This window comes from Agelaius phoeniceus, chromosome 12 (genome assembly GCF_051311805.1).
Source record: "Agelaius phoeniceus isolate bAgePho1 chromosome 12, bAgePho1.hap1, whole genome shotgun sequence".
In the NCBI taxonomy this organism is placed as follows: domain Eukaryota; kingdom Metazoa; phylum Chordata; class Aves; order Passeriformes; family Icteridae; genus Agelaius; species Agelaius phoeniceus.
Genome location: NC_135276.1, coordinates 13755888 through 13781724, shown reverse-complemented (window position 1 = coordinate 13781724; position 25837 = coordinate 13755888). Strand labels below are relative to the sequence as shown.

Here is a 25837-nt window from a genome sequence, read left to right as displayed (position 1 = left end):
AATGTACTGTATGTAATGACTGATGTTAAAAAGAGCTAGTAATTTTACTTCTTTTTTTTTGGTCTTGAATGTTTTTCCAGACATCAAGGATTTATTCTTTTATCTCCAAAGGGAGCCTTTGCAAATGACCTTACATATTTTGAAGCAGAAAAAAAACCCCAGAGAACAGCTCAGGGATTTAATGTAGAGCCGGCAGTAAGTTGTTGGTTACGTGTGTCAAATAGCTCTTGATTGAATAAAGGAAATAATTAGCAATATTACTGAGAAGTAAATGTGAAGTGTATTGAATAAGATTTCATGTTTACTGGCAATGCTTTGATAACTTAAATAACCTCACATGTTTGGTTTGCTTTGGAAGGTACTTGTATTTACGTTGTCTGTGTGTGGGTCAGGTCACCCTTGTACTACCTGATAAGCCTTTTGCAAAATTTGTGGCATAAATGTCTGATAGCTTTTCAGACTGAGCTTTAAAAGGCTCTGCAGACAAAACTAGAGTTTTCTTACTTTCAAGTTTAAAACCAAACTAGTGGTGTGATTTTTTTTTAATCGTTATTGTTATTTTTTATTTAATTTGTTTGTTATTTGGTGGAAATTAATGGCTTCCACGTAGTTTTATGTGGTTATTAGCAGGACTGTTCTCAAGTTTTTCAGTATTGACCTGTGATTTGATTTAAGAAGCATATGGGTACTTTAACTGGATGGTTTTGTCTCTTCAAAGGGAGGGAACAGGCTTCAAAAATCCAGAGAACAAATATCTACATAGCTTTTCATGGTTTAAATGGTGCCTGCCTGACTGTATGAGGATGTGGAATTTGTGTACTTTTATCATCTTCTTTTCTCTGATATTTTCTCCCTGTTTTCATGGCCCTCTAGCACACATTGGGGGTGGAAGCAGGAAGGCTGGGGCACTTCACTGTCTTGCTGGCTTTCCCAGAAAGCAAGTACAGTCCTTTTGACCCAGTACCCAGAACTGGACTGGTCCATAGAGCTTCAGTGGTCAGCTGGTTTACTCTCAAAGCTCTCACTCCTTGATATTTGAAATGTATAAATTAAGGAGTATAAAACACATATTTACTAGAGATGCTCGGAGGTAGGAAAACAGTTCTTGAGCAGGCTAAATGTTGAAGACTCAGAGCCACAAATATTTGGAGATGGATATATTTTCTTTTGTTGATACTAAATAGCATCCCTTGCTAAAGCAAAGGGGTAACAGGAGGTAGTGAACCTGATAATGATGGTCTGTAGCTCTGACAGACTTGATGCCTCTTATTTGTGCAAGTGTATCCTTGATGAAACTTCTGTTACGTGGATTGAAATGTTTGTCTTTGCAAACAAATATTAATGCACCAATACAGTATTCTTCTGCCATTACTAGGACTGGTTTGTTAATTTTAATTATGTTGAGAATGTGCTTACAGGAGACAAAACAAGCAAACAAAAACAGCAACAAAAATTTTAAAATCTGTTTTTAAGAATAGCCTGGAACCAAAACTGATTGCAGAGCATTAGTCTCCTTTGGTGGAGGGGGGAAGAGCCAAGACAAAGCACTTCTTCTTTCAAAATGGGAGGTATTAATCCTGTGACAGTGGTGCAGTCCATGACTGGAACTATCTTAAATAACATGTTGCTATAGTGTCACAGGTAGCAGTACAGTTATGCCATGAAGTGTCTGAATTCTGGGTTGCTTGAAAGAAATCTGCTTGTCAGGAAATTCCAACTGTTAAAGTAGTAGTTATATAGCTTTTAAGAAAAACTATATTCTAGATTAATGGCCATTTAAATCTGAGTGATCATGGTAATAAAAACTGTTGTTTGATTGCAACAAATTGTGTTTAACCCTGGGATTTTGATAGGAGTGGTATGCTGTGAGCCTGTGTGAATATTCATATGCTTACAGGACAGCATGCTCACCTGTACCAGAGAAAACTATAAATACTGTGAATCTGACTTCTGATTGCAAAAATAATTTTTTATTTAATGTCCAGGAATTGCAGTACTCATCATCACTTGGAGTTAATATATCTTAACAAATACAGGGAGTTTATAAAGAAAACTGAATCCCATTTTAATTTGAAATTGTAGAAAATTGTTTGCTTGAAACCAATGCGTGCTTTTCCTAATAGTTTCAGGTCAATCCCTTTAATGATTTTACAAAGGGCTGCAGCTGAGAGGAATTCCTACAGTTGTCTTTTCTCACTGACACAGCATCTGCTGAGCTGGGTATCACTGGTGTCTTAATGTGGCATGAGGACTTTGTCCTGTGCAGCTTGATTGAACTGTGTATTGATGCTGCATGCCAGCAGATGATAAAATAGGAATATTTATCCTTCAGTTAAGTGTCTCTCTAGGTATAATTAGATTGTGAAAGGAAACAAATCCTTTTCTGTCAAAAACAGTTGTCCTTAGTAATGGGTCTAAGGAGTTAATTTTCCTTCAGCAGTACTATTAGAGATAGGCAGCCTCTTTGAAAAGCATGGACAGTTTTTAACGTTGCAGGTACTAAGTTGGTGCAGGGTATCCAGACAGAACTGAAAGGACAGATTCTAATGTCAGCAAAACTGATTTGAAAGAAGTATTGATTCCATGTTGTATTTTATATCCGAAGCAGCCAATGGCAAATGTTGTCAAAATGGAATCAGATGTTTGTAACTTAATACTTAAGAAAAATGATGAGTGCATGTTTTTGACTTTAAGTATTCTCTATGCTGCCTGGCTTAAGACATAAACTGATGTAAAAATAAATGACTGCCTGCATAATTTATGTAATGTCTTGCTCCCTGATCCTGTTTGTATTGATTTTTCTAAAAGGCTTTTGTGGCCACAGGAACCAATCTGTCTCTCCAGTTTTTTCCGGCCAGCTGGCAGGGGGAGCAGCGACAGACACCGACCCGGGAATATGTTGACTTTGAAAGAGAAGGAGGCAAGGTAAGGAGGAAATTGTTGAAACTGAAAGAATTTTTTTGTTGTTGTGCTTATGGTCTTACTCGTATGGACTGCACGTATGATGTGAGATTTGTAATATTTCACACCTCCATGCAGGTAGGTAGTGATGTGAGTGCACGTGAAAGATGGTAAGATAAAATATTGCTTTGTTTTAAAGCATGGTGATGTTTAGGCAAATGGAAGAATTGGGAAATGTGGGCAGTACTGGTGGCTTTGCATTATTTTGAAAAAGAGAAATATTTCTGCTGTCATGCTATGATAAAATTTTGGGGAACAGTCTAAATTTCGTGTTGTGTAGGTGCTTCTGAAGAAATTAGACTTTGGCCAATGAATTGTGGTAGACTAATGAAAATTTGCATTTTCAGCAGGTTATTTCATTGTGTCTTTGGATGCCATTTGGTACAGCAAGCAGTCAGTGTGCTCTAAGTGGAATGAATCTTTTTCTCAGTTTCACCATCAGCTACAATCTAGAAACAGCATCACCACTTTCAGAATTGATTTCTGAATCTCTTTTTTCTGAGGTGGTTGTCCCATAGGCTGATATTGAAAGCTCAAATTCCCTAGTGGCAGTGATGATTACTGTGAAGCTGTATTAGATTTAAAGTCAGAAACCTTGCTTAGTCTCATCAGAATAAAGTTACTGAAATCACCTACAGCTGGTTTGGTTTTACAGGAAAAATATACCTTTAAAATATAGATGCTGTCTCTTATCTGTGCTCCTGTGGGTGCTCTGGGACTGATCCAAAGATCACTGAATTCAGTAGGAGACTTTCTTCAGAACTCTCTTCAGTGCGTGTATACCAGCACTTAAGCCCTCATAGTTTCTCTGTTTCAGGCTAATTTTTGTGTATTTTTTTTTTATTTTTAAAAACTTTTAATGGACTACAAAATCCTTCCTTTTGCCTACTTTTTTTTACCTGCCCTTGTAACAAGAAACAGCTAATGCTACCAAGCCTACCAGGCTGGAGGAAATACTTGAAGCATATTCAGGTTTAATGGCATATTGGGTCTTTTAAATGCTGCTAGGTGGAAGATAAATATTTCCTATAGTGGGAAAACTTGATTGGAAGAAAAAAAAATTCCTGAGGGCAGTTATGGTATGTGGAATTCAAGTTAATGAGTTTTTTTGGAAAAAATTGTTTTCCATTTAGTCCTGTGAGGCTTGCAGAAGTTTGACAAATTGGGGGAGAAGTGAAGTTGGCTGTCTGGGTACTGACTGCTTTGCTAAGGAAACTGAATTGAATCTGGCTCTTACTGAAAAATATTGATTCTGGCTCACAATTGAATGAGGAATTTTTCTTGTAATGTGTAAGAAGACTGAAGTCTCTTTTCTTGCCAGTTCAAAACTAATTTTATTTACTCCTATGATTTTTTTTAACTTTGTTTTCTCTGAATGAATTCTTAAAGTACTGAACTACTTCATCCATTTTCTTGTGTTGTCTTAATCATGTAAGAGCATGGTAGGTATGCTGGATATTAAAATAGAACATGAGCCTCATTAATGAATGCCACTCCTTCTTTTATGTGTGTTTACAGTAAATTCTAGACTGCTTCACTGAAATATTTAGAAGAATTCCTCTGAATGAGGCTAGAGGTGGACAGACAGATAAATGGGAGTAATGCTATGCTCTGATATGAGCAAATCACAAATTCACTGTTGTAATCAGCCCTCACTTGTGTAAATCACTGTGCTCTGCACAGAATTAAAGTGCTCTGAAAGTCAGCCACTCCCATGATTGGAGCAGAGGAACGAGCAGTGGGAGAATGTTTTATGTTATCAGCGGAAACAGTTCAAGCCTTTCATATGAATTGTCTGAGATTGTTCTCTCTAGATTTTTGTCATTTGGCTTAATTAAGAATTTCTTTCACAGGCTTCAGCAGTCCCTTAAAACCATGTGATTTTTGTAGCTCTGTGCAACATTGTTTTATGAGCTTTGATTCTTGAGGCAGTGCATAATGTGTGTTTGTTCATCACTGGATTTATGCCAGTGAGGCATGTTTTTAATTATATGAATAAAAAAAGGCTAAGGGGGAAGCTGTCAGTTAATAATTATCTTAAGCATTAGTTTGAGATCTAGAATGTAGATAAACTTACCAACATTAGAATATTTTTATTCTGGAATTCTGCTTCTGTGTTTGGCTAAACAATGATGGCCCAAAATAGTTTATCCAGATTTGAAGTATGTCACTATTGTGCTAAAGCAGTTTTGTACAGAGATTGACAAAGCTACCAGTGCAGCATCTGCTAGAATTGCTGCTTAAGTGATTGAATTTTAGAAAGAGCAGCACTCTTGTGAAAGTTGGGATTCTGCAAATACATACTTCATAGGCTTGAGGTTTTTCAATCTGGTATTTCTTAACTGAAGGGTTTTTTTTTATATGCTTAATTTGCCTTTTAATTTGATGCATCTGATGTTCACAATGGGTGGGTAGGCCTCTGGTGGATACCCTGTCTTCATTAATCCAAAAATTGGATGGCTCACTGTATGCTTAATGTTTCTGCTCATTTTAAACTCAAGTTTACATTTTTTTTGAGATAACTTTAGCATTCTGTGCTGCCTTTGACCTGCAGCAAATTTAATTGTGTATTTGAGCAATTTTTCAGGTTTGTCATAGTAGAAGAAAAAGCAGCACTAAAAATAGGTCCCTAGATCGTAAAAATGATGGAACATTGTATTTCATTGGGATTGTGGGTGTGTGTGGGGTGTGTCAGATGCACTGTGTGTCCTGTTTCTTGGGAGTTGAACCATACCAGGGCTTTCTGATCATCTGTGTTGTTAGCTAATGTCCAGAGTGTTTTTATTTGTTTTTTGGTAAAGAATAAATGAATAGATGTTAAGAAATTGAAAGATAGGCAGTGTAGTAGTCTAATGTATTGCCTGAAATATTAGTTAATTAAACCTTGCAATTAAATGGAGAGCTTTATTTTCACCTTGGTTTTCTGGTATCATTTATGACTTAGGCTAGTTTTATTGTGATTAATGAAATTCTGTAATTTTTATTTCAGTTTTGTACTGATGACGTACGAACTAAAGGCTGAGCTGTGTATGGACTTCAGCACTTCTTAAAATCTAGTATTTTTCCAAGTCCCTTTGTTTCGTTAAGAACTGTCTGATCAACTTTCTTTGCATGATTCATTTTGTATGCTTACTTCTTAGAGTGAGATAAGTTTTCATTTCTTATTCAAGATGTTTCTTTAGATCCACTCTTTCTTACTGGAAAGAACATTAGTTCTCAGATATTCTTTTTCACTGTTTAAATACCAGTCACTGATGAGGTCTGTGAAGTTGTTTTACTTCCCCTCCCCTTTATAATAAAATTCTCCATCTCATTCTAGTGCAGCTTTACTTCCTGTCTGTTTTTTGGTGGCAGCTGCTCGTAAACCAGAGTCTTCCACACGGGTTTATCTCACTCTAATACACCATGAACTCTGCAGCTTTGGAGGAAAGCACATCAGACAGGATTTAAATTGATTCAGATTGCCTGCTGTGCCACATGTGATGTGGCTAGGATTTCTACTCATTAACCACTAACTTTGTTCTAGCCATAACTAAAGATTTTCAGTTTTCTTCCTTAAGATGCTGACTTTCTACTTGCACAGTTTTTTGTCAAAACTAGATTTTATTTTGCTTTAAGTTGGTGTTAACTGCTTGGATGAATATTAAAAAAAAAATCTTTGTTATGCTGCGGGTGTTACAGCAGGAACAGAAGTGTAATGAAAAATAGTTTTTATTAAAATACAGCACCTATTCAAATGGCAGCCAATAGAACCAGCTTTCCACTTTTCCTGAGCAGTCTTAAACAATTGTTACCCTCCTGCTCATACCTTTTTGGGTATGTGATGACCCCAAAGCCTTGTGGTAGCTGGGAGAGGTCCTTCTGTGAGGAGCAGCAGGTGGTCAGGGAAGGGGCTGGGCTGTCTGTGTGCTCAGAGCCTTCGATTTACTTTTGCCTGCTCCAGCCAAGGGAAGTGGTGTTGTCCTGGTGAAACCCACATCACTGTTCTTGCTTTTGATCTTTCTCAGGCTTTTCTGAGAGCTTTAAACAAGGAGGTCAGTGTGTGGTTATTCTCACAGCAGACAAATGGGTTTGGTGGTGTGTCCAGTTTGTACCCAGCCTGGCTAAAGAGATTGATTTTTTTATTTTTTTTTTTCCCCTTGGAATTGCTTGGTGGGAATCTTGTAAAGGCTTTGTCAATGAGAAGAATCCACTTTTCTTGATGATCCCCTTGATCAGTTTTCATCCAGGATCATCTATATGGTTTGAGTGAAATACTGGTTTTCTATAGATGCTTGTGATTGTAGAATTTTTGTGTTTTTGCTTAAGAGTCCTTTAGCTGGCAGAAACTTCTCTGTTTCTTTTTCTTTCTAGTATTTTTCCCAGCAACATCCTTTGTTTATGCTCCTAAACCCATTTTTGCTTTAGAGGAGAGTGAAACTTTTTCTCTTTTTTTTGTCTAGATACTTGAAATTGTTCTTCCTTATGAGCTGCTGTTGCATAGAGGAGAGCTGTTTAATCCAAACTCTGTCTGAAGCCACAGTCATAGTGTACCTGTGCTTATTCACTTTACCTCACAGTCAGGAGATGCCTCTATGTGCATACAGTTTATACACTGTGAACAGTTAGAGCTTGGATTTTGAGGAGAGAAATCTTTAGAGGACGTAGACTGGACACGTTGTCCTGGCAGGCAGCCCCTGGCTGGGTTTGGACAGTTGTTCCTGCAGAGTGATTTATCCTCAGTGCCCTCTGCCACTGGAGTGTGAGTCACCCCAGGCACCTCTCATGTGACAAGGAGCCACAGCCTTTCCCCTGGAATCCTTTCACCCCCCAGTCCTCCAAAATCCTTTTGGGACTGCCCACGGGCTGGTCCCTGTGACACAGTGCAGGCAGTGCCGATGCCATTTTGAAACAATGCTTGGGAGCAGTGCTTGCAGCACGGCTGTGCAAGCACTTCAGGGCTGCTGTCAGTAAACCTGCTCCTGCTTAGCCTTTATTATGTATTCTAAAAGCAGTTATTCAGTCATACTACCTTGAACTCTTTCCAGTGGCTTAAATGCACTTGTTTGAGTTGTATAGACAAGATTTCAAATATACCCATGTCATCATCCTAAAGTTTCCCAGAAGAGGAACAAAATTGGAGTTAGTGAGCTAAATTTTGCATTTGGGAAGCAGCTATATATAAGGACAGATGAGTGGTGTGTGGATGAAAGCAGTACTTGAGATCTCTGCAGCATAGATGCTGGAAGAAGTCCAGACATTTGGATTGTTGAATTCTCTTGTTTGCATATCAGTCTCCACTTACTAAGGAAAGTTGCTAATATTATGCTTCTTTCCTCTTCTTATAAATGAATGACAAAAGTAAGAGAGTCATTGTTGAGAATGTCTGCTTCTTTCTGAAAATCACTTAATAATTCATATTAAAAATAAGAAAAATTCAATAAGATCATGAAACATTTGCTTCAAGAAACTGTCATTTTCTGAAAGCTACTGAAATGGTTCTTCAAGCTTTATTGTCCAAAGCACAAGTAATGAAATGAGCTCATTAGCTTGCATAATTGCAAGTTTGATGTTACTCTGTTAAGGACAATTTCCAGTCATTGCAAAGGATGTTCTCTGCAGAAGCTGATAGTTTTCTACAGAATAATTATGGCACTGAAATTTTATTGAATGATGAAAGCTGAATAGTTGTTATAGTATACAAAAGACAAAAAGCTACTAACATTATTTTAAGCCTTAATGCAGCACTACTTGTTGAGCAAATGTTTGAACAGTTTTTTCCAGACTTGAATCCTGCTTAAGGGGAAGGGTGAGGCTGTTGGAGTGCTCAAGAAGGCAATGAAAGCTAAAGGGTAGAGGAAACAGCTTTTCTTGCCCCTCTCTTGCTTGGGTCAGGGTCAGTTCCTGGATGTTTTTATTACCTGCTTGCCCATATTGTCAAAATCAGATAACCTCTCTTTTGTGTCATTGAGTATATTTGCATTATTTGTTTTGAATTTTCAGTCCAAAAGGGGATTAGCAGGCTGTTTATTTGCACCCAGGCAGCATGGTGGGCAGGTGATGTGTTTTAGATAAACCTCTCTTTCCAATCCTCTGTTGCAGTTGCTAGTTGTAACTGATTTTTGCTCTGTGATTTTTCTGAAAGCTTGAAAAGAACAAATTTCACAACCAATTTTGAAATTTGTCTGGAAAATATTCTGTCAACGTGGCAGAAAATGTGTCTGTTAGTTACTGAGTTTGTGAGCGGAGGCATGCATGTGTACTTGGAGCTGCAAAACCAGCAGCAATCTCCTGGCAATATTTTGCTGCAAAAGCATTATTTTTTTTAATTGTTGCAAGAAAAAATGGGTCTTTTTTAAATGCATGCCCTCTCCATTAAAAGGGAGTATAGGTTTAAAATCCAGCCATCTCTCTCTTGCAGAATTTAGTGTAAAGACAGGCAGATAAAAGACCCTGTAAAGTTTCACAGGGGAAAACCCCAGCATATATTTGCCTTTCAGATTTTTCTTGTTATGCTCCTTGCATTTTTGTTGATTTTCAGTTCCAGCTCTGTGGTTGGTTTTGTGTTTTGAAGGCAAATGGATAGAGCCTGAGCATGACATGCATTTCTCTTTGGGAGTCCCTTCTGTAGTGACAATGTGAAAACTAGAAGCCGTCTACTTTTTGCTTTGTACTGGGGCTTTTTTGGTGGTTTTGGTCAAGTCTGGTTCATGTTTTCTGCTTAGTTGAAAAATTGCAGCATTTGGAATGATGAACTGTATCTGGAGACTTGGTTATTAGATGATGAGTATAATTTCTGTGCAGTAACATTTTAGTATTTTTTTTATCTGAGCTTCTAAGCATACGTACTGACCAGTGATCTTAATCCAGGAATAAAATGCTCCACAGATTTTAATCACATTTGTTCTGACATCCTTACTGCTTCATATCTGTTCTTAGTTAGAGACTTGGTTTTTAGTTAAGTGAAATAGCAACCTGCATAATTTAATGAAACATTGATCTGCTTTTGAAAAGGAGTCATGATTACATAGTTGAGCTAACTATGCAGAAAAAAACCTAACAAATGCAACCAACCAAAAAACCATAAAAATACCAGGTTTTCTACAGGGGACTTGTAAATTCTGACTCTCCAGAAAGGTTAGGAAAATTCTTCAGCTATTCCTTTTGACGTTTTAGAAACCACCCCCCCCCCCCCCCCCCCACTGCAGTATTTCAGTACACAAAGCATGTTGAGAGAGGTAAAAATGGACTATGTTGCATCTCAGTGTTTACTGATATTTGTAGTAAAACCTGGTGACTTACAGAAGCATATTTGAAAATTGAACAAAGTAATATCTGACCATCAGGTTTTGCTATGAAGTTGAAAATTGTATTATGTTCTGAGGTGTTTTTCTAGTTCTGAATTGGAGTGCATTCTTTCCTCAGCTGCAGGTGAAATGTCTGTGTGTGATCACAAGGAAGCAGAGCTGGAGGAACGGGTGGGTCCCAGGCAGAGAAAGGGTGGTGCTGGGCCCAAGGAGGTGTCCCTGGGCAGGGCTCCTGGCCTGGCCAGTGCTGTCCCAGGAGTCCCACCTTGGCAGCTGCTCAGGAAACAGCACAGGCCTGGCACAGCTGTGCCATGGGTGCCACCCTTGAGGAACTCGAAGCTGTATTCATCTTGAAAGCCACAATTGGGTCATTTATGCACAAGTGTTTAGGAAAGGCTCTTCTTTGGTCAGAAAGTATCAATTCCCATACATTTTTGCAGAAGAGTGTAAGGTTTGAATTTTAACAAAACCTCATTCTCATATAATGGAAGAAATTCCAAGATGCAGCTTTTAAAATAGAAGATGTTTTCTTTGTGTGTTCGAAGAAGGAATAATATGTTTTAAGGGATAAGACAGAAAGATTGATACAAATTTAAAGCACTAAAAAGTCTTATTTTACTCATAGTCACTTTCTAAATGGGCTTATTTTTGGCTGTTTCTATTTATATTTCATTCCAGTTTAAATTATGTTGCAGGGTTAGCATAAGAGAGTCAAACTTTGGAAGTCAGATAAATGCTGGTTGCTTGTCATTAGTTTCTTATAAACCAATGATCAATATCTGAAATAGTAGTGTGAAGTCTTGCATGAGGTTATCAGCTTTTGCTGTGACTTCAGTTGGTGTTATACTAGTGAAGTTACTGTTCTGTTTTGTTCCCTAAATAGTTGAGGATTTTCGTGTATAGGTTCTGTTGCAAAGTTTTAGAAAAGCTTTTTTTGCTTTTTTCTCTCTTTTTTTTTTGCATTTCATGGATTCCTTCCTCTGTCATGCTTTGCCCCCTCTTTGAAACCCAGGCTAGAGACCCTTCTCTGTGATATGAGAGTGAGTCTTTGTATTGTGGGGGGAACACCGGGATGGGACTGATGCAACTTTACCTTTCAGAGCGGTCGTGCCACATCCCTGTGGCAAGATCACAGCATTTTAATTATGAAAGCCTGTAAATTATCATATACTGTTGCTGTTAAAGGAAACAGTTGAATACATAATTTCTCATTGAAACATTTTGTACAGGTTGTTTCCTTTTACTTGCTAGTGTATGCAGAATGCCAAGAGAAGCTGGAACGATAGGTTAGCCTTACCCCATTTAACACTTTTCTTTCTTGGAGTAAGTGTTCAAAGCTGTTTCTTTCTTAGTGGTCAGTGTTTCACATATGAAATCACCAGGGAGAATGCAGTTGAAGTGTTTAAAAGTGGGGTATGATTCAGGGGAAGGTGGGATCAGAAGTGGGATGGATGGATGGATGGATGGATGGCCGTGGCTCAGCCGAGGGGGCAGCCCGTTATGAATGGGCAGATGTGTGCGTGATGAGGCACAGGGTGAGTCAGAGCTGAGCCTCTTCTGGAAGAATGCATTCTGCTCCAGTGGGCTGGGAAAATGAAAACAGAAGGGAGGGGACTGCACCACTTCACTGGGGACTGGTGTTTCCTGGGGGGTGAAGTTGATCTCCTCGGTGGCGCTGGCTGTTGAGAGCCTGCTGATTCATGAGTTGGTGGGTGGTGAGAACTGTGTGCAATCGCTGGGGGAGGAAATGGCTTGGTTGCTGTAGGAGAAGGAGCATTTTCTGTAACTGCAGGATGTGTGGATGGAGCATACAGATAGCATTCCTCCAGCAGATCAGTTAAATACTCTGCTGGTGTGAGATAAAGGTTTACTAGATGACTGAAATAGGATGTGAAACCGAGGTTTTTTGTCTTGTGCTAAAATACAGTAGCTTCTTAAAAAGTAATTAGTTTGGATTTTAAAATATGAATGAATGGTGTTACAGGAGCCATGTCCCTGCCTGTTCTTAACAACAGAGAGAACTCCCAGTTAATTGGAGTTGGGGTAGAGGGTTGTTCATTTAAATGCAGATGAAAAGAAACAACAGATTAGTTGAAAGAACACAAAAGGGAAGGTGAGATACACTAAATGTTGAAGGTGTGGCACGGAGGTCTTTGAGAACAAGCCAGCGGGAGGCCGAGGAAGCACAAACACAGCTCAACAACTTAGAGCTCAGCTAAGCCTATTCATGCAGCACCTTCTCAAGTCTGTGTGTGTTTACGGTGCTGTTTGTCCTCTGTCCAGATAATCTGCCCGGAGATAAAAGTGTTTGCTCTCGCTGCTTGTTCAGTCAGCAAGCAGAATATTTGTTCTAATACTAAAAGCCTGTTTCCAATGTAAAAGTAACATGTCTGTGTTTCTCATTAAAAAATTCTAATGCCACTTTGATCTGTAGTAGGAATTTGAAATGGAAGATGTCATTTGAGATGAAATTAGTTCTGTAATAGCCACCTGAACAAAAATTTAGCTGCTATAAACTAATAAAAATGACATATTTCAGTATGTGACAGTTTTTTTAGGTCTCCTAGTCTAACAAAGCTTTGGCTGTGCCAGTGTGTGGAAAATAAGGGTGCAAAATGAGAGAACTTTCATCCTTCAACATGTGTACAAAGATTCTTAACTTATTTACACAACTGTTCACTGTCAGTGGCAGAAAAACCATACTTCCTTTGGTTTATAGGATGGACTGTATTCTGAACAGAGACTGCTGCATAATTTAGCTTTTCCTCTTTTATGTCCCTATAATGGTGTTTCTTTATGTAGCATTAAATTTGTCCACTGAATATGAATTTGGTAATTGCCTGACTTCCAGCTTCTCCTTCCTTCTGTTCTATAGTGCTTTTCACCTGTCTCTTGAATTTTACAGCACTGACTGCCAGGCATTATTACAAAAAGTACCCATAGGTGTGTGGAGGATTTATAAAATGATTTAAATGCAGGTAATCTGGGGTTAGCATAAAAATTTGAAAGAGTTGCTCTAACAAAGACATGTTTTTATCCACTTCTATAATATTAGGGAAGGGGGGGAATTTTGGGTCTTTTTAGAAATAATGCAACTTTTGCCCTTGGTCTTCTACCATCACTGTCTTGAGGCAATTTTCAGAGTAGACAATTCAGAAACTTTTTAGAAGACCATTTTGCTGGATTTTAAGGTGCCATAATAGATAATGTGTTCACAGACAGAGCAGTAATTTATTAATAATTCTGTTAAGTTCAGAAGTTGAAAGGGAACCAACATGGCTTTATCTGAAAAGAAGGAAATATGTGGTTAAACGTTTTTGGCTATAATCTTAGGTGGTTTCCATTTTCCTGAAAGAGGAGAGGGGGGAAAAGGAGTTTAAATTCCTTTCTCTAAAATAAATTAGAAAGTACCAGTATGCATTATTGTGTTTTAATGAGAGAAAAGTTCCTGCATAAGCTCATGGGGTTTCAAGATGAATGATTCCTACGTTTGAATGATTGTGTGGTAATTTCAAAACTCAGACTATCTTGAGAACGAATTCATGCTTTCAGTAGTGAAAAATGTTTGTTTATCAGAGTTTTGAAGACCTCCTGAATCTGGTGGTGCAAGGCTTCCAGGGCTCTGATTCAGGAGCAAGGGCAGACTGCTTCATCTGGAAAGGTCAGGCTGCATGCCAGAGGTTCCCAGGCTGCTGTGTCAGCAGCTCAGCTGCTGGCCGGCGTGCTCCGGGCAGATTGGAGGGATCAGGAATCACATCAGCTCTGTCAACTTGTTTCCCCTTTGACTTCTGAAGGCTTTCATAGCATTTGCAGCACTGCTTGGGCTTCCAGGTGATGCATGAGGCATCACTGAGCCTCAGCAGCTGTCTCTGAGCTACCTGCTGTTGCACTGAGGCAGGAAGTTTGTGTGTCAGACACTGGCAGCTGCAGTGACCAAGGCAGCTGAATGGCCACTGAAACGGGTTAGTGGCACCATCATATTCCTTATCAAAGAAACAAACAGAAAGTATTCCTGGACAACTTGGAAAGCTGAGTTTTGACATCTGTGGGAAGGCCTGTGTAACTTTTGATGTCCTAGGCTGCTGTTGTGGGCCAGAAGGATAGGGGAGGTTGAGTGAGAGATAAACCCTAAGTGAAAGTCAGCAAAGTGCTTGTTTGCTCATGTATAACATAACCAGCATTGGAGTACAGGCTTTTTTGTCTTTACAGACCCATGATTATCTTATGCTGCCTTTTTATTTCCTCTCTTGAATTATTCTTCATTTGCCTTAGAAGAGAATGACAGTTCTAATAGCCTCTTTTAACTGTCTTTCACTTCTCAACTAATTAAATGCATCTATTAAATGGATGCTGCATCCTTCACTTGTTTCTTGTGAGATTAATGGGTGAAGATTGTGCTGAAGGGCTGCAGTGTACTATGTATGTTTGAAATGTTTAATCTTGAAATGAGGGCTGTGGGAGGTGGTTTCCTGGTAGTCCACATCTTACTCATGGTGGTTCTGACACCTCTGCTCGCAGAGGCTGTTGGCCGGTGGATGTGCCTGGTGTGCTGTCCCCACGGTGTGCTGTCCCCACGGTGTGCTGTCCCCACGGTGTGCTGTCCCCACACAAGGCTGGGCTGTGATGACTCTCTCAGATGAGCTGTGAGTGCAGGCACAGAAAACCAGGCTGTGCTCTTAGCAGAGAGCCTGCAGTAGAAGTGCTGGTGGGAAGAAGAGCTGCTCTAACAAATAACATTTATTGCTTCATTATTGAGCTGCTGCATGTTGTACTAATTAAAAGGTCTGAAGCTGTGTCACTTCATACCAAAGTGTGATAAGTTGTAAAAATCAGGCTTTGGAGATCAAATGTTTGTTTTCTTTGGCAAATAGCATTACTTGTTTGTCAGTTCAATCCATGTTATTTGCTCCCTGTTTTCCACTCATGGGTTGCCTTTCATGTTGTTCAGTGCTTAATTCTGCCAGCACAGCCTTTGCATGAGGGGGGCTTCCCTTCCTCTGTGCCTCCTGGAGCCCTCTCTTTTTTCACTTGAGTGACCTTAGCTGGTAAGTGTGGAACTGAGCAAGCAGGCACAGTAGGGGCGCTTTCAAATGCGTTATAGTGCTAAACATCAATTGCGCTTTGATGAGGATTTGCCAGAGGATTAATTTAGAACTGTTGGAGAGGCACTGTCTGAAAGTTCCCTACCTAGCTGAGCTCCAGCTGCTCCTGAAGGCTGAAAAAAACTCAGATGGATTTGGAATGTCTAAGTAGTCTTGTCAGTTACCAAATTCATATTCAGTGGACAAAATCTGAAGTGGATGTAGGTGTATGTGCAGGTTTGCCTCTCTGGTGATTCAACATGGACAAACTCCTGTCCCATGAGAGGTTTTGACTTGCCAAGTAGGCTGAAATAACTATTGAAGGTTGATTTTTTTCTAACTTTTTTTTTCTTTTCTGTAGAATTCAGGTAATTTTACTGTGACTCTGCTTTGTTTAAGAGGGATATTATGAAGTATAACAAGTCAAACTCATGTAGTTTTGTATTTGCTTCTTTTTGAGTTCCCTTGTGGCATCACTTTGAGTACTTTTATCTGGAAGTAGGACCTTAAGATCACACATTATTCTGTGCTGCAGCACAAGGCACAGTGCACATTGGTGCTGTACTTGGGTTTTCATCAGCTGGTGTTGCTTCTTTTGAAAAGCCTTTCACACATGCTAGAATTGACACAGGAAGACTTCCTTATTTTTAGTATGATGTGTAAGTTGTGTATTTTACTGAACTTTGAGTAGTTTCCACATTTGAGGAGGACTGAAACCAGTGCTTGGTCTTTGTTGAAATCACTCATTTTTTGGGATAAAATACAGTGTTTCTTGGGAGTAGGAAGGAGAGTGCTCATTTAACTATTTAGATGTGCTGTAGGATTCTCTCTGACTGGCAGCATGCCACTTCCTTTGTGACACAAAGGTAAGCTGACAAGAAAAACTCCTAGTTTAATTGCAAGCATAAGAATTCTAACTAAATCCTGGTGCACGCCAGTTTATAAAATGAGAACACAGCTTAAATTTATTCCATCCAGTACAGTAGGCAAAAGTTAAAGCACTCACTTGATTAAAATGGGTTCTTGGAAAGGAAGCAGTAGAAGCTGTTAAATGGAGTCTCATGTTACCAGCTGGTTTGGATGTTCTTCTAAGAATACATATAGAGGCTTCCTGGATCAGTATTTTCATTGTGCAGGCACATGTGTAAGAGCTTGCAAATTCACAACATGTGTTTTGCTTTTATTCCAGGTGTACTTGAAGGCACCTATGATTCTCAATGGTGTCTGTGTAATCTGGAAAGGCTGGATAGATCTCCAGAGACTGGATGGTATGGGCTGCCTGGAATTTGATGAAGAGAGAGCACAGGTAAGGCAGTCTGCCCTTGGCTACTCGGATATTTGTTTGTTCTTCTGGAGGGAAACACAGTTTTTGCCTTCGCCCTGAGTACAAACTCCAAAGAAAACTTGCAGTATGGAAGTTCAGAAACATGTGGTTGTAACAAAACACTACTTTAGCTGCATTAGGTCAAAGTGTTAGGGGCAGGAATAGTTCATAATTTACAACTTTGAGTGCTTTTGCACTGTTACTATGCTACAGAGTAATAAAGTATTTTAAAACTTTGATTCCTCCAAAATACTCCTCTATTGTGCCTTGCCTCTCCGTAACTTAAAAAACTAATTTGCATATTAATGAGGTGATGTTCATGTGATTATGTTTGGGATTAAATGGAAACACTTTGTGTCCAAGTCCCAGCCCTGAACACTTCCTCCATGATGCCTGGAGAGAATAGTCCTGCTGCCCTTTGAGAATCCATGAGAAAAGCCACAGACCAAAGCTTTTGCTCTAAATCCACTCTTGCTGTGTATTCACCTCTTTCAAAGCTGTGTCAGTGACTTGGGCAAGCTCAGTTCCAGCTGCAGCAGAGTCACTGCTGTGGACTCCATGCATTAGGAGACCTTCAGGCTGTAATGCCTTACACAGCCAGTACATAGCCCTGAGGAATGTAACATAAATCCCAGGGTTCTTGATCTGTAGTTAATAAGTTTGATACATAATTCTGAACTGAGAGTGGGCTGATTGGAACATATACTCAGGAGGAGACAGTGTCACCCTTTCCAAAACTGGAGAGTGCCTGAAGAAAGTGGGCACCCTTCCAAAAAGGAGAGGGGTCAGGTGACCAGTGGGTTTAATTTTTTTCTTCTTAATTTCCCAATAAATGCTTTTGCAATTGCTTGGAATACTTCAGTTTCCCAATGTGTATATGCTGTCTTAACAACACTTAACAATTCTCTTTTGCTGTCTTCAGGAAGTGTTTGTGCACAGAGGTTGTGATTTACTCTCTGTGTGTGTGAGGGGATGTATGCATGCTCTCAGGTGTCAGTGCTTTCCTGAGTTGGGAGTACAGGGTGCTGAGCTGGAGGTGTTGCATCTCTCCAGAGATGTTTGCACTCAGTTACAGGTGTGTCACTTGTTTTTAGTTTGTGATTCTTGGTGACTACAAGGTCATCAATGGTCATTGTTTCCTACAGCAATACTACCGAAGGGTGCCCTGTGTCATACAGACACAGGAGTAGCTGCACCCTTATATGTATTAGTATTGTAAGCACTTGGGCAATTTTTTCATTCTTCAGTTTCCTTTTTCCTGTATCTGTCACTGCTTCCTTGTTTAAAACTGTTGTAATATTGCTAATGGCAGTTGACTGAACTGCTGACTTTGATCCCAAAATAACCCTGATGTCAGAAGGGGCTTAAGTGCCTCATGTGGTATTGCCTGTGTACCCACTGCCCTTTGTAAGAGGTCCAGCTGCCCTTCACTGGACCCCTCATTTTTTGGAAGCTTGTCTTAAGCAAATGTACTCTTGCATTTTTCTGTCTCTTACCTCTTCATACTAATGCTGGGATCAAATAAAATTCTTCTTTGCTGTAATACTTTGGTAAGCATACTACCCTTCACCAGGTCAACAAATACTTTAGGAAGAGAATCCATATGTGTTAACGTTGAAATATTTTAATTTTTTAAAATTTTCTCTTTTTTAATATTTTTTTTAATTTTATTTTTTGGACTGGGAGGTTTGGTTTTGTTCTGTTGTCATGTTGTTTGCTCATTCTGTTGCTCATGTTTGGCTTATTCTTATTTTTCTTTGTAAATTTATACCAGGAACATTTTTATAGAATAAAACTAAGATGTGTAAGTTATTTGGTCTCATACAGCTGAATTTGCTAGGCTATTATCACTAGAATTGAGTGACATTTTAAAAAAATCTTTGTTAAATTCTTGTAGTATAAAGTTGTGTTGTTGGTTTATTTGTTATAATGTATCACCAAGAGTAGAGCGGAATTCTATGTTTTACTAAAAAAGTTCTGATGCTTTTATCCCTTTCTCAGACATGAGCAAACCAGTGTTTCAGTTGTCAGCACGTCTTCATTCTGGATATCAACATACTGATTTTTTTTCCCATGCATTTCTAATTTAGTTCTTTTGGTTATGACCATTTCTTTGAAATATTCCTTCCAAGGCTGTATGTCAGCCTTCTATTTCATAACCACTCTAAATGATGGTAAAATGCAAAAACCTTCAATAAAAAAAGAATCTTCTTCTATTTAAGTCTGATTTAAAATAGAAGGTAATAAAGCCATATATCTCTTCTGTAAGTTAAAACTAAGGTAGCTTTTCTGGAGTCATCTGGGACACGAGCTTATCTGTTCTTTCTAACCTTCTGCATTATTAAGAACAAACTTTTTCCACTCTCTAACCCTGGTTTCTCTGCCTTGTATGAACATTAAAATGGCTGTAAAGGGCGAAATTCTAATCTTAAAAAGATCTATGATGTTGAAGTATGATCTTGTTGGCAGCTTTAAACATTGCCCACACGTCCCCAGAAAGAGCCTGGGCCTGGCAGCTGTTTATATTTCCCTGCCTTGGGCCACCAGGGAGCCCCAGCACAGCTCTGCACAGAGCAGCTCCAGGGCCATGATTGTGCCCACGGCAAAAAAGGCAATTTAACATTTTCTCAGGCTGGGGATGCTTTATCTTAAATTGAAAAATTTATGCACTTAGTCCCCAGGTATATTAAAACTTAGTTTTGCTCTTCACATGTTTATGTCCTCTAACAGTCAAGGTCAGCTTTTAAAAAAATTATCAACTTTAAAATAACATTTGCATGTATGTGGGAATCATCAGCAGAGTTAGTAGTAAATTACAGTTGAAGAGCTAGAAGGAGGGAGAACCAATACAGTTTATCCCTTCCTGGTTTGTGGGGCCTCTTCAGATGGGACTCTTCCATTCTGATGGGGAACAGTAAATGTGTTAAAAGGTCTCTTTAAGAAAAATAACTTCCAACCCAATTAATAACAGCTCCACAAATTACAAACACTTTATTTAAAACATTTTCTAATAGAAAATACAATTTGAAGGAATTTTTTTTGAGTGTTAGTTTGTTAAATCTCTTCCTGTGCATAAGCCATTATTGAAAATAAGCAAAAGAGCTGTTGAAGACCTGCAAGTTTCTCCTCCATTGTATGGGAATGTGTGCAGATTGGTGGAGGAATAATTTCTGCTTTGCACTTTCCTGTGCATCTAAATTTAAATAATATAAATGATACACAAGCATTAAGAATGTTCATACTGATGCACCTGTAGCAGCTTTTGGTAAAATGAAGTATTTATTTGGTTTTTAACTTTGGTAATACTTATTTCTAAATGCAAGAGAATTAAATTACCACTGTTTGTGTAGTGGACTTTATCTAGCTATACCTGTGAACACTGTCTTCAAAATGGCTTTTATAAGGAGAATAAAATGTATTGCCTTTTACACAGAACTTCTGAGAATTCCTAGCCTTAAAATAAACCCAGCAGCATTTAAACTACTTTGGAACAGGAGCTCTCCTTTGAAAATGTATTTTAGTAGTAGCTGCATTCCAGCTTTGGTTATTTCTACTGCTGTAGTGAAGGTGAGTAATATTTCATTACCTGTATTGACATTTCCTGGAACCCGCCTGTGTTCTAGCAGGTTCTGCAGGACTTGCTGGACCTTGCTGCCAAGGGGTGGTTAATATTCAAAAGAAATGTGATTTAGTGGAAATGAGAGTCACCTTTTGTGCCTGTGTCATCTGCTTTGGTAGCAGGAGGATGCATTGGCACAACAAGCCTTCGAAGAGGCTCGACGAAGAACTCGTGAATTCGAGGATAGAGACAGGTCTCATCGGGAGGAAATGGAGGTGAGGGTTTCACAGCTGCTGTCAGTAACTGGTTAGTACTTTCCCAAAACTTTAGATTGTTTCCATTTATTTGTCTGTTTGTACAATGTTGTGTATTGTGTTTGTTCAGTGATGTTATATAAAAATTGCAAAATGTATTGGTTTTTACGCTTGTAAAATGGATTTCAAGTTTTTTAAAGTTTTGATAAGAATTCTCTATCATGTACTTTTTTCCTTTCTGTGGATGGTCTTTGCTGTGGGTACTTAAGCTGTAAAGACATTTATTCAAAGAGTTGCCATTTCTCTCTGAAATGATACTTTAATAGCTGAGAGAGGGATCTTTTGCCTCGTGCATTTCTCACGAACACAGAAAAGGCTTTGGGAGCTGCAGGGGCAGAATTTTGGGGCTTGTTATCCCATGTTTTGGGAAAAATTACCAGCCAATTTAATCAGATGCCACAGTCTGCTTTCTTGTACAGGCTAGTTTTATTGTCTTCTCACCTTTTTCTTACTGGTTGGAAGTCTCATTCCTTTTTTTCCACTGGTTTAGTTTCCCTGTCTTGTTCTTTGCTTCTTCAGGGCCCCACAGTCTTGAATCTTGTTCTTTCTTGATGAAAGCAGAAATTACTGGGATTGAGAAAAGAAGAGCCAGGAAAGGGAATGGAAACCAGCTGCTCTGAGATGTCAGAAAGGCAAGAGCTGTAAGAGGACAAGTAATAATACATAAGGGGAGTTGGCAAGTTAAGGCAGGCTGCAGGTCAGGAGAGAATAGGGAGAACACAGAAAGGCTTTGAATTTCTTTCCCTTAGTAATGCTGTTTCTTACTTCTTCATCAGTACAGCCTGACTTAACTGTAATCAAATATGATCAATCTGCTGGTTCTATGGTTTTTAGAAAATTTGGTTATTGTTATTACTAAGCTACTTTTCTTTTGGCATTCTTTCGGATAATTGGGATGATCAGGCAGACTTTCTTCCCTTCCAACTACAACTGGAAGGCACTGAGCATGAGAATGAGAGGGAACAGATAGGCACAGAGGATAATATCTCTCTTTGAAGTGGCTGGAGTGTGTCTCCTTGCAAACACTGCTGCAGCCAGGTCAGATGTCAGCTGTAACAAAGGTAAAATCCTTGCCTTGGAGGCCCTGCTACCGCTGGATTCTTGGAGCAGCTGCTGGATTGCCTGAATAATTCTGTCAAGCATAGCTACAACCTGCTTGTAAGTTCAGAAGGAAGGTAGAATTAGCTTTAAGCTGTTCATGAAGACCTGTGCCACCCTGCTTTACTGCTAACAACACAGTAGGAACTTTAGGTTCCAATCTTATGCCTTTGACCTCGATGTACTTAAAACTTTTCTTGATATATTCTCCTTGCACTGTGCCCTTCATCCCCACTCCTCTTATTGCACAGAAGCCATGTGCATGCTGAAGGTTAAAAAAGAATGAGGCTTCCTGAAATAACTTCTGGAGTTCTGAGACACTTAATTTTTCTCCAAGTGTAGAAAACACTTACTTGCAGCTAGGCTGTGCAAAAACACTATTTCAGCTAACAGTGAGATTGAGGTAATATTGAGCATCTGGGGCTTCATGACAGACATCAAAACTCATGACACTGAGACACAAAAAGCAGCATTCTTGGCTGTCTGCAGGAGCTGGATGCTCCTGAAATAACTTCTGAAAACATTCTTGCTTTTAACAAGGCAGAAGGCTGTTGCTATTAAGTGATGTCCTTATTAGCTGTTGGTACCCACTTTCTCTTGAAACAACAGTTGTTGTCCCAGCTCTAAAGCACTGGTATAGATCACCTACAGAAAGGAAGAAAAGAAAAAATTACTGACTTGAAAGATGTTTAAGTAGAATGAAAAGTATTATCAAAGGTTGTTTCAAATTTGTGATATCAAATGCAAATCTTTAATAATTGTAATACATTGTTTTGCATACTTTCCTGTTTATTTTACTGTGTCTCTTTGATATGCCTAACCAACAAGTTTTTTTCCTTCAATACTCGTAGGTCTATAATTGGTTTTTACATTTCAGTTTTCATTCCTGTGTTTGGAGTAAGATGTCCTGAACTTATATCTGGAATGTTTACAGACAAGCTTTTTTACTCTTGATCTTAGGACTGCATAAAAATCAGAATCTTTTGGACTGAGATGGGAGAGAGCAGAAATAGACTTACAATGCATTCCTAAAGAGGAATCAGATTTCCAAATCATTCATTGTTACTCTTCTTTTCAATCTAAGGCAGCATTTGGGCAGAATGAAATGAACTTTAATCAGTAAGCACTTGGTGTTCATGATCCTTGTACCCAATTCTCAATAGAAAGTGATGCATAAAAGTGCATTCCTGTGTTTGTTGTATTTGTGGCCTGTATTGAATTTTCTGATGCTGACGTGCTCAGTCAGCTTGGAAATGCAGTTTGTCAGTGGCACCCTTCTGATGATTGCATTGCTGACAGCTGCAGAAACCTTAATCCAGACTGCCTTATGTTCTGTTCCTGTAATTTCAGTGGGGCCAGCAGTATCTTTGGTTTCACTACAGAGATGGTACTTGAAGGCTTTTATATGGGAAAGGCCAGTTCTGAGTGTGCTGAGTGGATTTTTTATATTATGCTACACACAAATGACGATACTTTCCTTGTGATCATTTTAATATGATTTCTATACAGCTTTCATCCCTAAGAAAGTTTTAGATTTTTCTCTTCTGCCATGCTTGACATGGACAGTAAAACTCAGAATCAGCAGATGTGGAACAGGATCTCATCAGTGTTAATGATGGTTTTAAGAATTGCAACACTGTAGAAAATCAGGATATTTCTGACAGTAGAATTACAGTTGAAATGCCTTTAATAGAGACCAGATTCTGCTTCAGTGGGGGAGGGAAGGGGAATCCTGCAATATTCCACCCACTCCTACCCAAAACAGAGGCGCCAGCTCTTTGGAAATATTTATCCATCCAAAGCCTGGCAGCATATGAAAATGATCAGATTAAATTATTTATTTATACAGCTTTCTGGGTAGAAAAGATTCCCTATTCTGAGTCTTTCTGTAGACTTAACATAAAGTCTGTAGACTTAAAACTCCCCACAGAGGAGTGGTCAGTGATAACTCATTGAAAACAATGTTCAAGTGTCTTGTGTGTGGCAGTTGGATTTTAGAAGAGTGACCCTTTGCAAGGGGAAAAAATTGCAAGTGCAGTAGCAATCTAGAAATTATCACTTTGCTAATTTTCATTTTTAAGTATCCTAAAAAAACTCCTAACCAATTTAAAAAAATCTTCCCCCTAAAAAAAAAAAAGGCTAAAAACCCTTCAGGGTGTTGTGAGGTTTGTTTGCCATCTTTTCATCATATAGAATCCCTTCCATTCTAGTTTAGCACACCAGATCTTTATTTTAATGACCATATTCTTTGCATCTGAGGGCATCTGAGGTTGGTTGTGCTTGAATTTTCAAAGGTGATCATGTTTTCGTGCAATTACCGCACTCTAATGTAAATAGGGTGGGAGTGGATTTAGGAATTTTCATTGAAGTTTTTAAGCACCTCTAAGTTGAACTGCCTTCTGTTACATTTTTAACACAGTTTGTTTTGAATACAAGATGCTTTTGAGTTTTTATATCAACTTTTGTAGCTCAGTTACATCAAATACTGCAAATCCAGCCCCACTCTCCAGGATTCTTTTGTTTCAAAGATGCTTTTGAAGTCAGTGAGTGTTCTTAGTGCCTTCAAAATTAATAACGTGTCCCAATGACTTTTACTTCTACAAAAATGTTGGAATGCTGAGACAGAGAATGTTTAATAATACACATTAAGAAAGACCTTATCCCCATTTAAAGCTTGTTTAAAAAATGAAGTGTATGAACTTGAAGTATTGTACGCTCCCCTTTGCCAAACTAGAAGAGCGAGGAGACTGAAGGGATGTTGGTGAGGCAGATGTTTAATTTTCATGTCTTTATCTCCTTGTGTCGTGGTTGAGAGTCAGTCTGAGTGTCTCTGCTGTGGTTTCAGTATGAATGACCAGAGTTAGTGTCAGGACAAGAAGTGTTCTGCAGAAATTACTGTGAAGTTGCTGTCTAGACGTGAATTTCCAGGAAGAGCTTTTGCTTGTTTTTCAGTCTTCTAGCATACTGGCATGATGCAAAAATGCCTTACACTGTCCAGAATGTCTTGGGGAGATTTAAACAGCCTCTAGTTGGTGAAAATAGAATTTATGGGAAGCAATGGCCCATGTTCAGTGGGGAAAAGCTGCAAGCAGGTGCCCCCTGAGAGCTCTTTGCCGGAGCAGATGGCACAAAACGATGGATTTTCGAGGGGTGGGTGAAGAGAAGAGGCCCTCTGGTGTGTGGCTGTGTGCAGGTGGGGGTATTCTGTGAAGGTTTGTTTTGCACAAACTGTAATTTCAGACTTGCGGTGATCTGTGTGAGTACACAGTTTGTCCAGCTGTGCTCTCCAGAGCTTGGCTGAGGATGTCCCCCATGGCTTTTCTTGGGGATGGGTTGGATCTGTTCTCAGTCTTCCAATGTAATTTCTTCAACCAGTATTTTTGAAATGTCATATTTTTGTACTTTGTGTTCCTTTCCTATGTTGCTGCCATGCTCTTTATTTTAGCAACAGTGTGAGTAAAGAGACGGAGTGGTTTGCTCTCCCTGAAACAGTCTAGTCTAGCAATCTGTCTGTTTGCGGTCTTGTGCTAAATATAAATTACATTAATGGCTAAGCAGAGCCATTTTGGGAAACTGCATGAAATTCCCATTTGAAAAACCTTCATTTTGCTGAAAAAAACTCTCTTTTGGAACTTGTTTTTCTTCCAGAAGCAATCCCTCTCAACACAAAGCACCAAAAACCCCTACCAACCCCACCCTTTAAAAAGTGCTGAAGTAAAAATTTACCTAAATTTTTAAATACTGTGTCCTGCCCTAGGTTTTCACATATTTTTTCTTGTTTGTTGGGAATTACCAGTTGAAATGGGCAAGATGCATTTCATTTAATTTTGCTGAAGTTGGGAACTCTTAAAAAACAAACAGGATTTTGTTACAGACATGTAAACAGTTTACAGTTGAAAGAAAATAAAGTAGTAAGACTGACTTTCATGTTCTTCCCAAGGTTCTAGACACTGAAATTATTCTCCTTTTCTTAATTTTTTCTAAGATGAAACTCCTGGTGTAAATAAATGCTCTAACTAATTATATTTTTCTCAAATACAACTGGCTTCAGAAGAAAGTGTATAGTATTACAATTAGTATGTGGGGACTTTTTTGTTTTTAATTTTGGCTCGGGGTTTTTTACAGAAAATTTTCTCATCAGATTTTAAAGGGGTTTTTTCCTTATTAATCTGGAATTAATTTAATTAGTGTCTATTGTATGTACTCTCCAAACT

General features: G+C 38.8%; 1 protein-coding gene across 2 annotated transcripts in view; it reads left to right on the top strand.

Moving 5' to 3' along the window:
* The window catches only part of CBFB (core-binding factor subunit beta), a 37383-nt gene that overhangs the window by 2009 nt on the left and 9537 nt on the right, over nt 1–25837 (top strand). The window contains exons 3-5 of one of the 2 annotated variants that reach the window (XM_054640699.2): nt 2809–2925; nt 16518–16634; nt 20391–20486. In XM_054640699.2, the coding sequence (XP_054496674.1) occupies nt 2809–2925; nt 16518–16634; nt 20391–20486 (330 nt within the window). Of the gene's footprint in view, nt 1–2808; nt 2926–16517; nt 16635–20390; nt 20518–25837 lie in introns of both variants that reach the window. The other variant, XM_054640700.2, reaches the window with a different exon arrangement.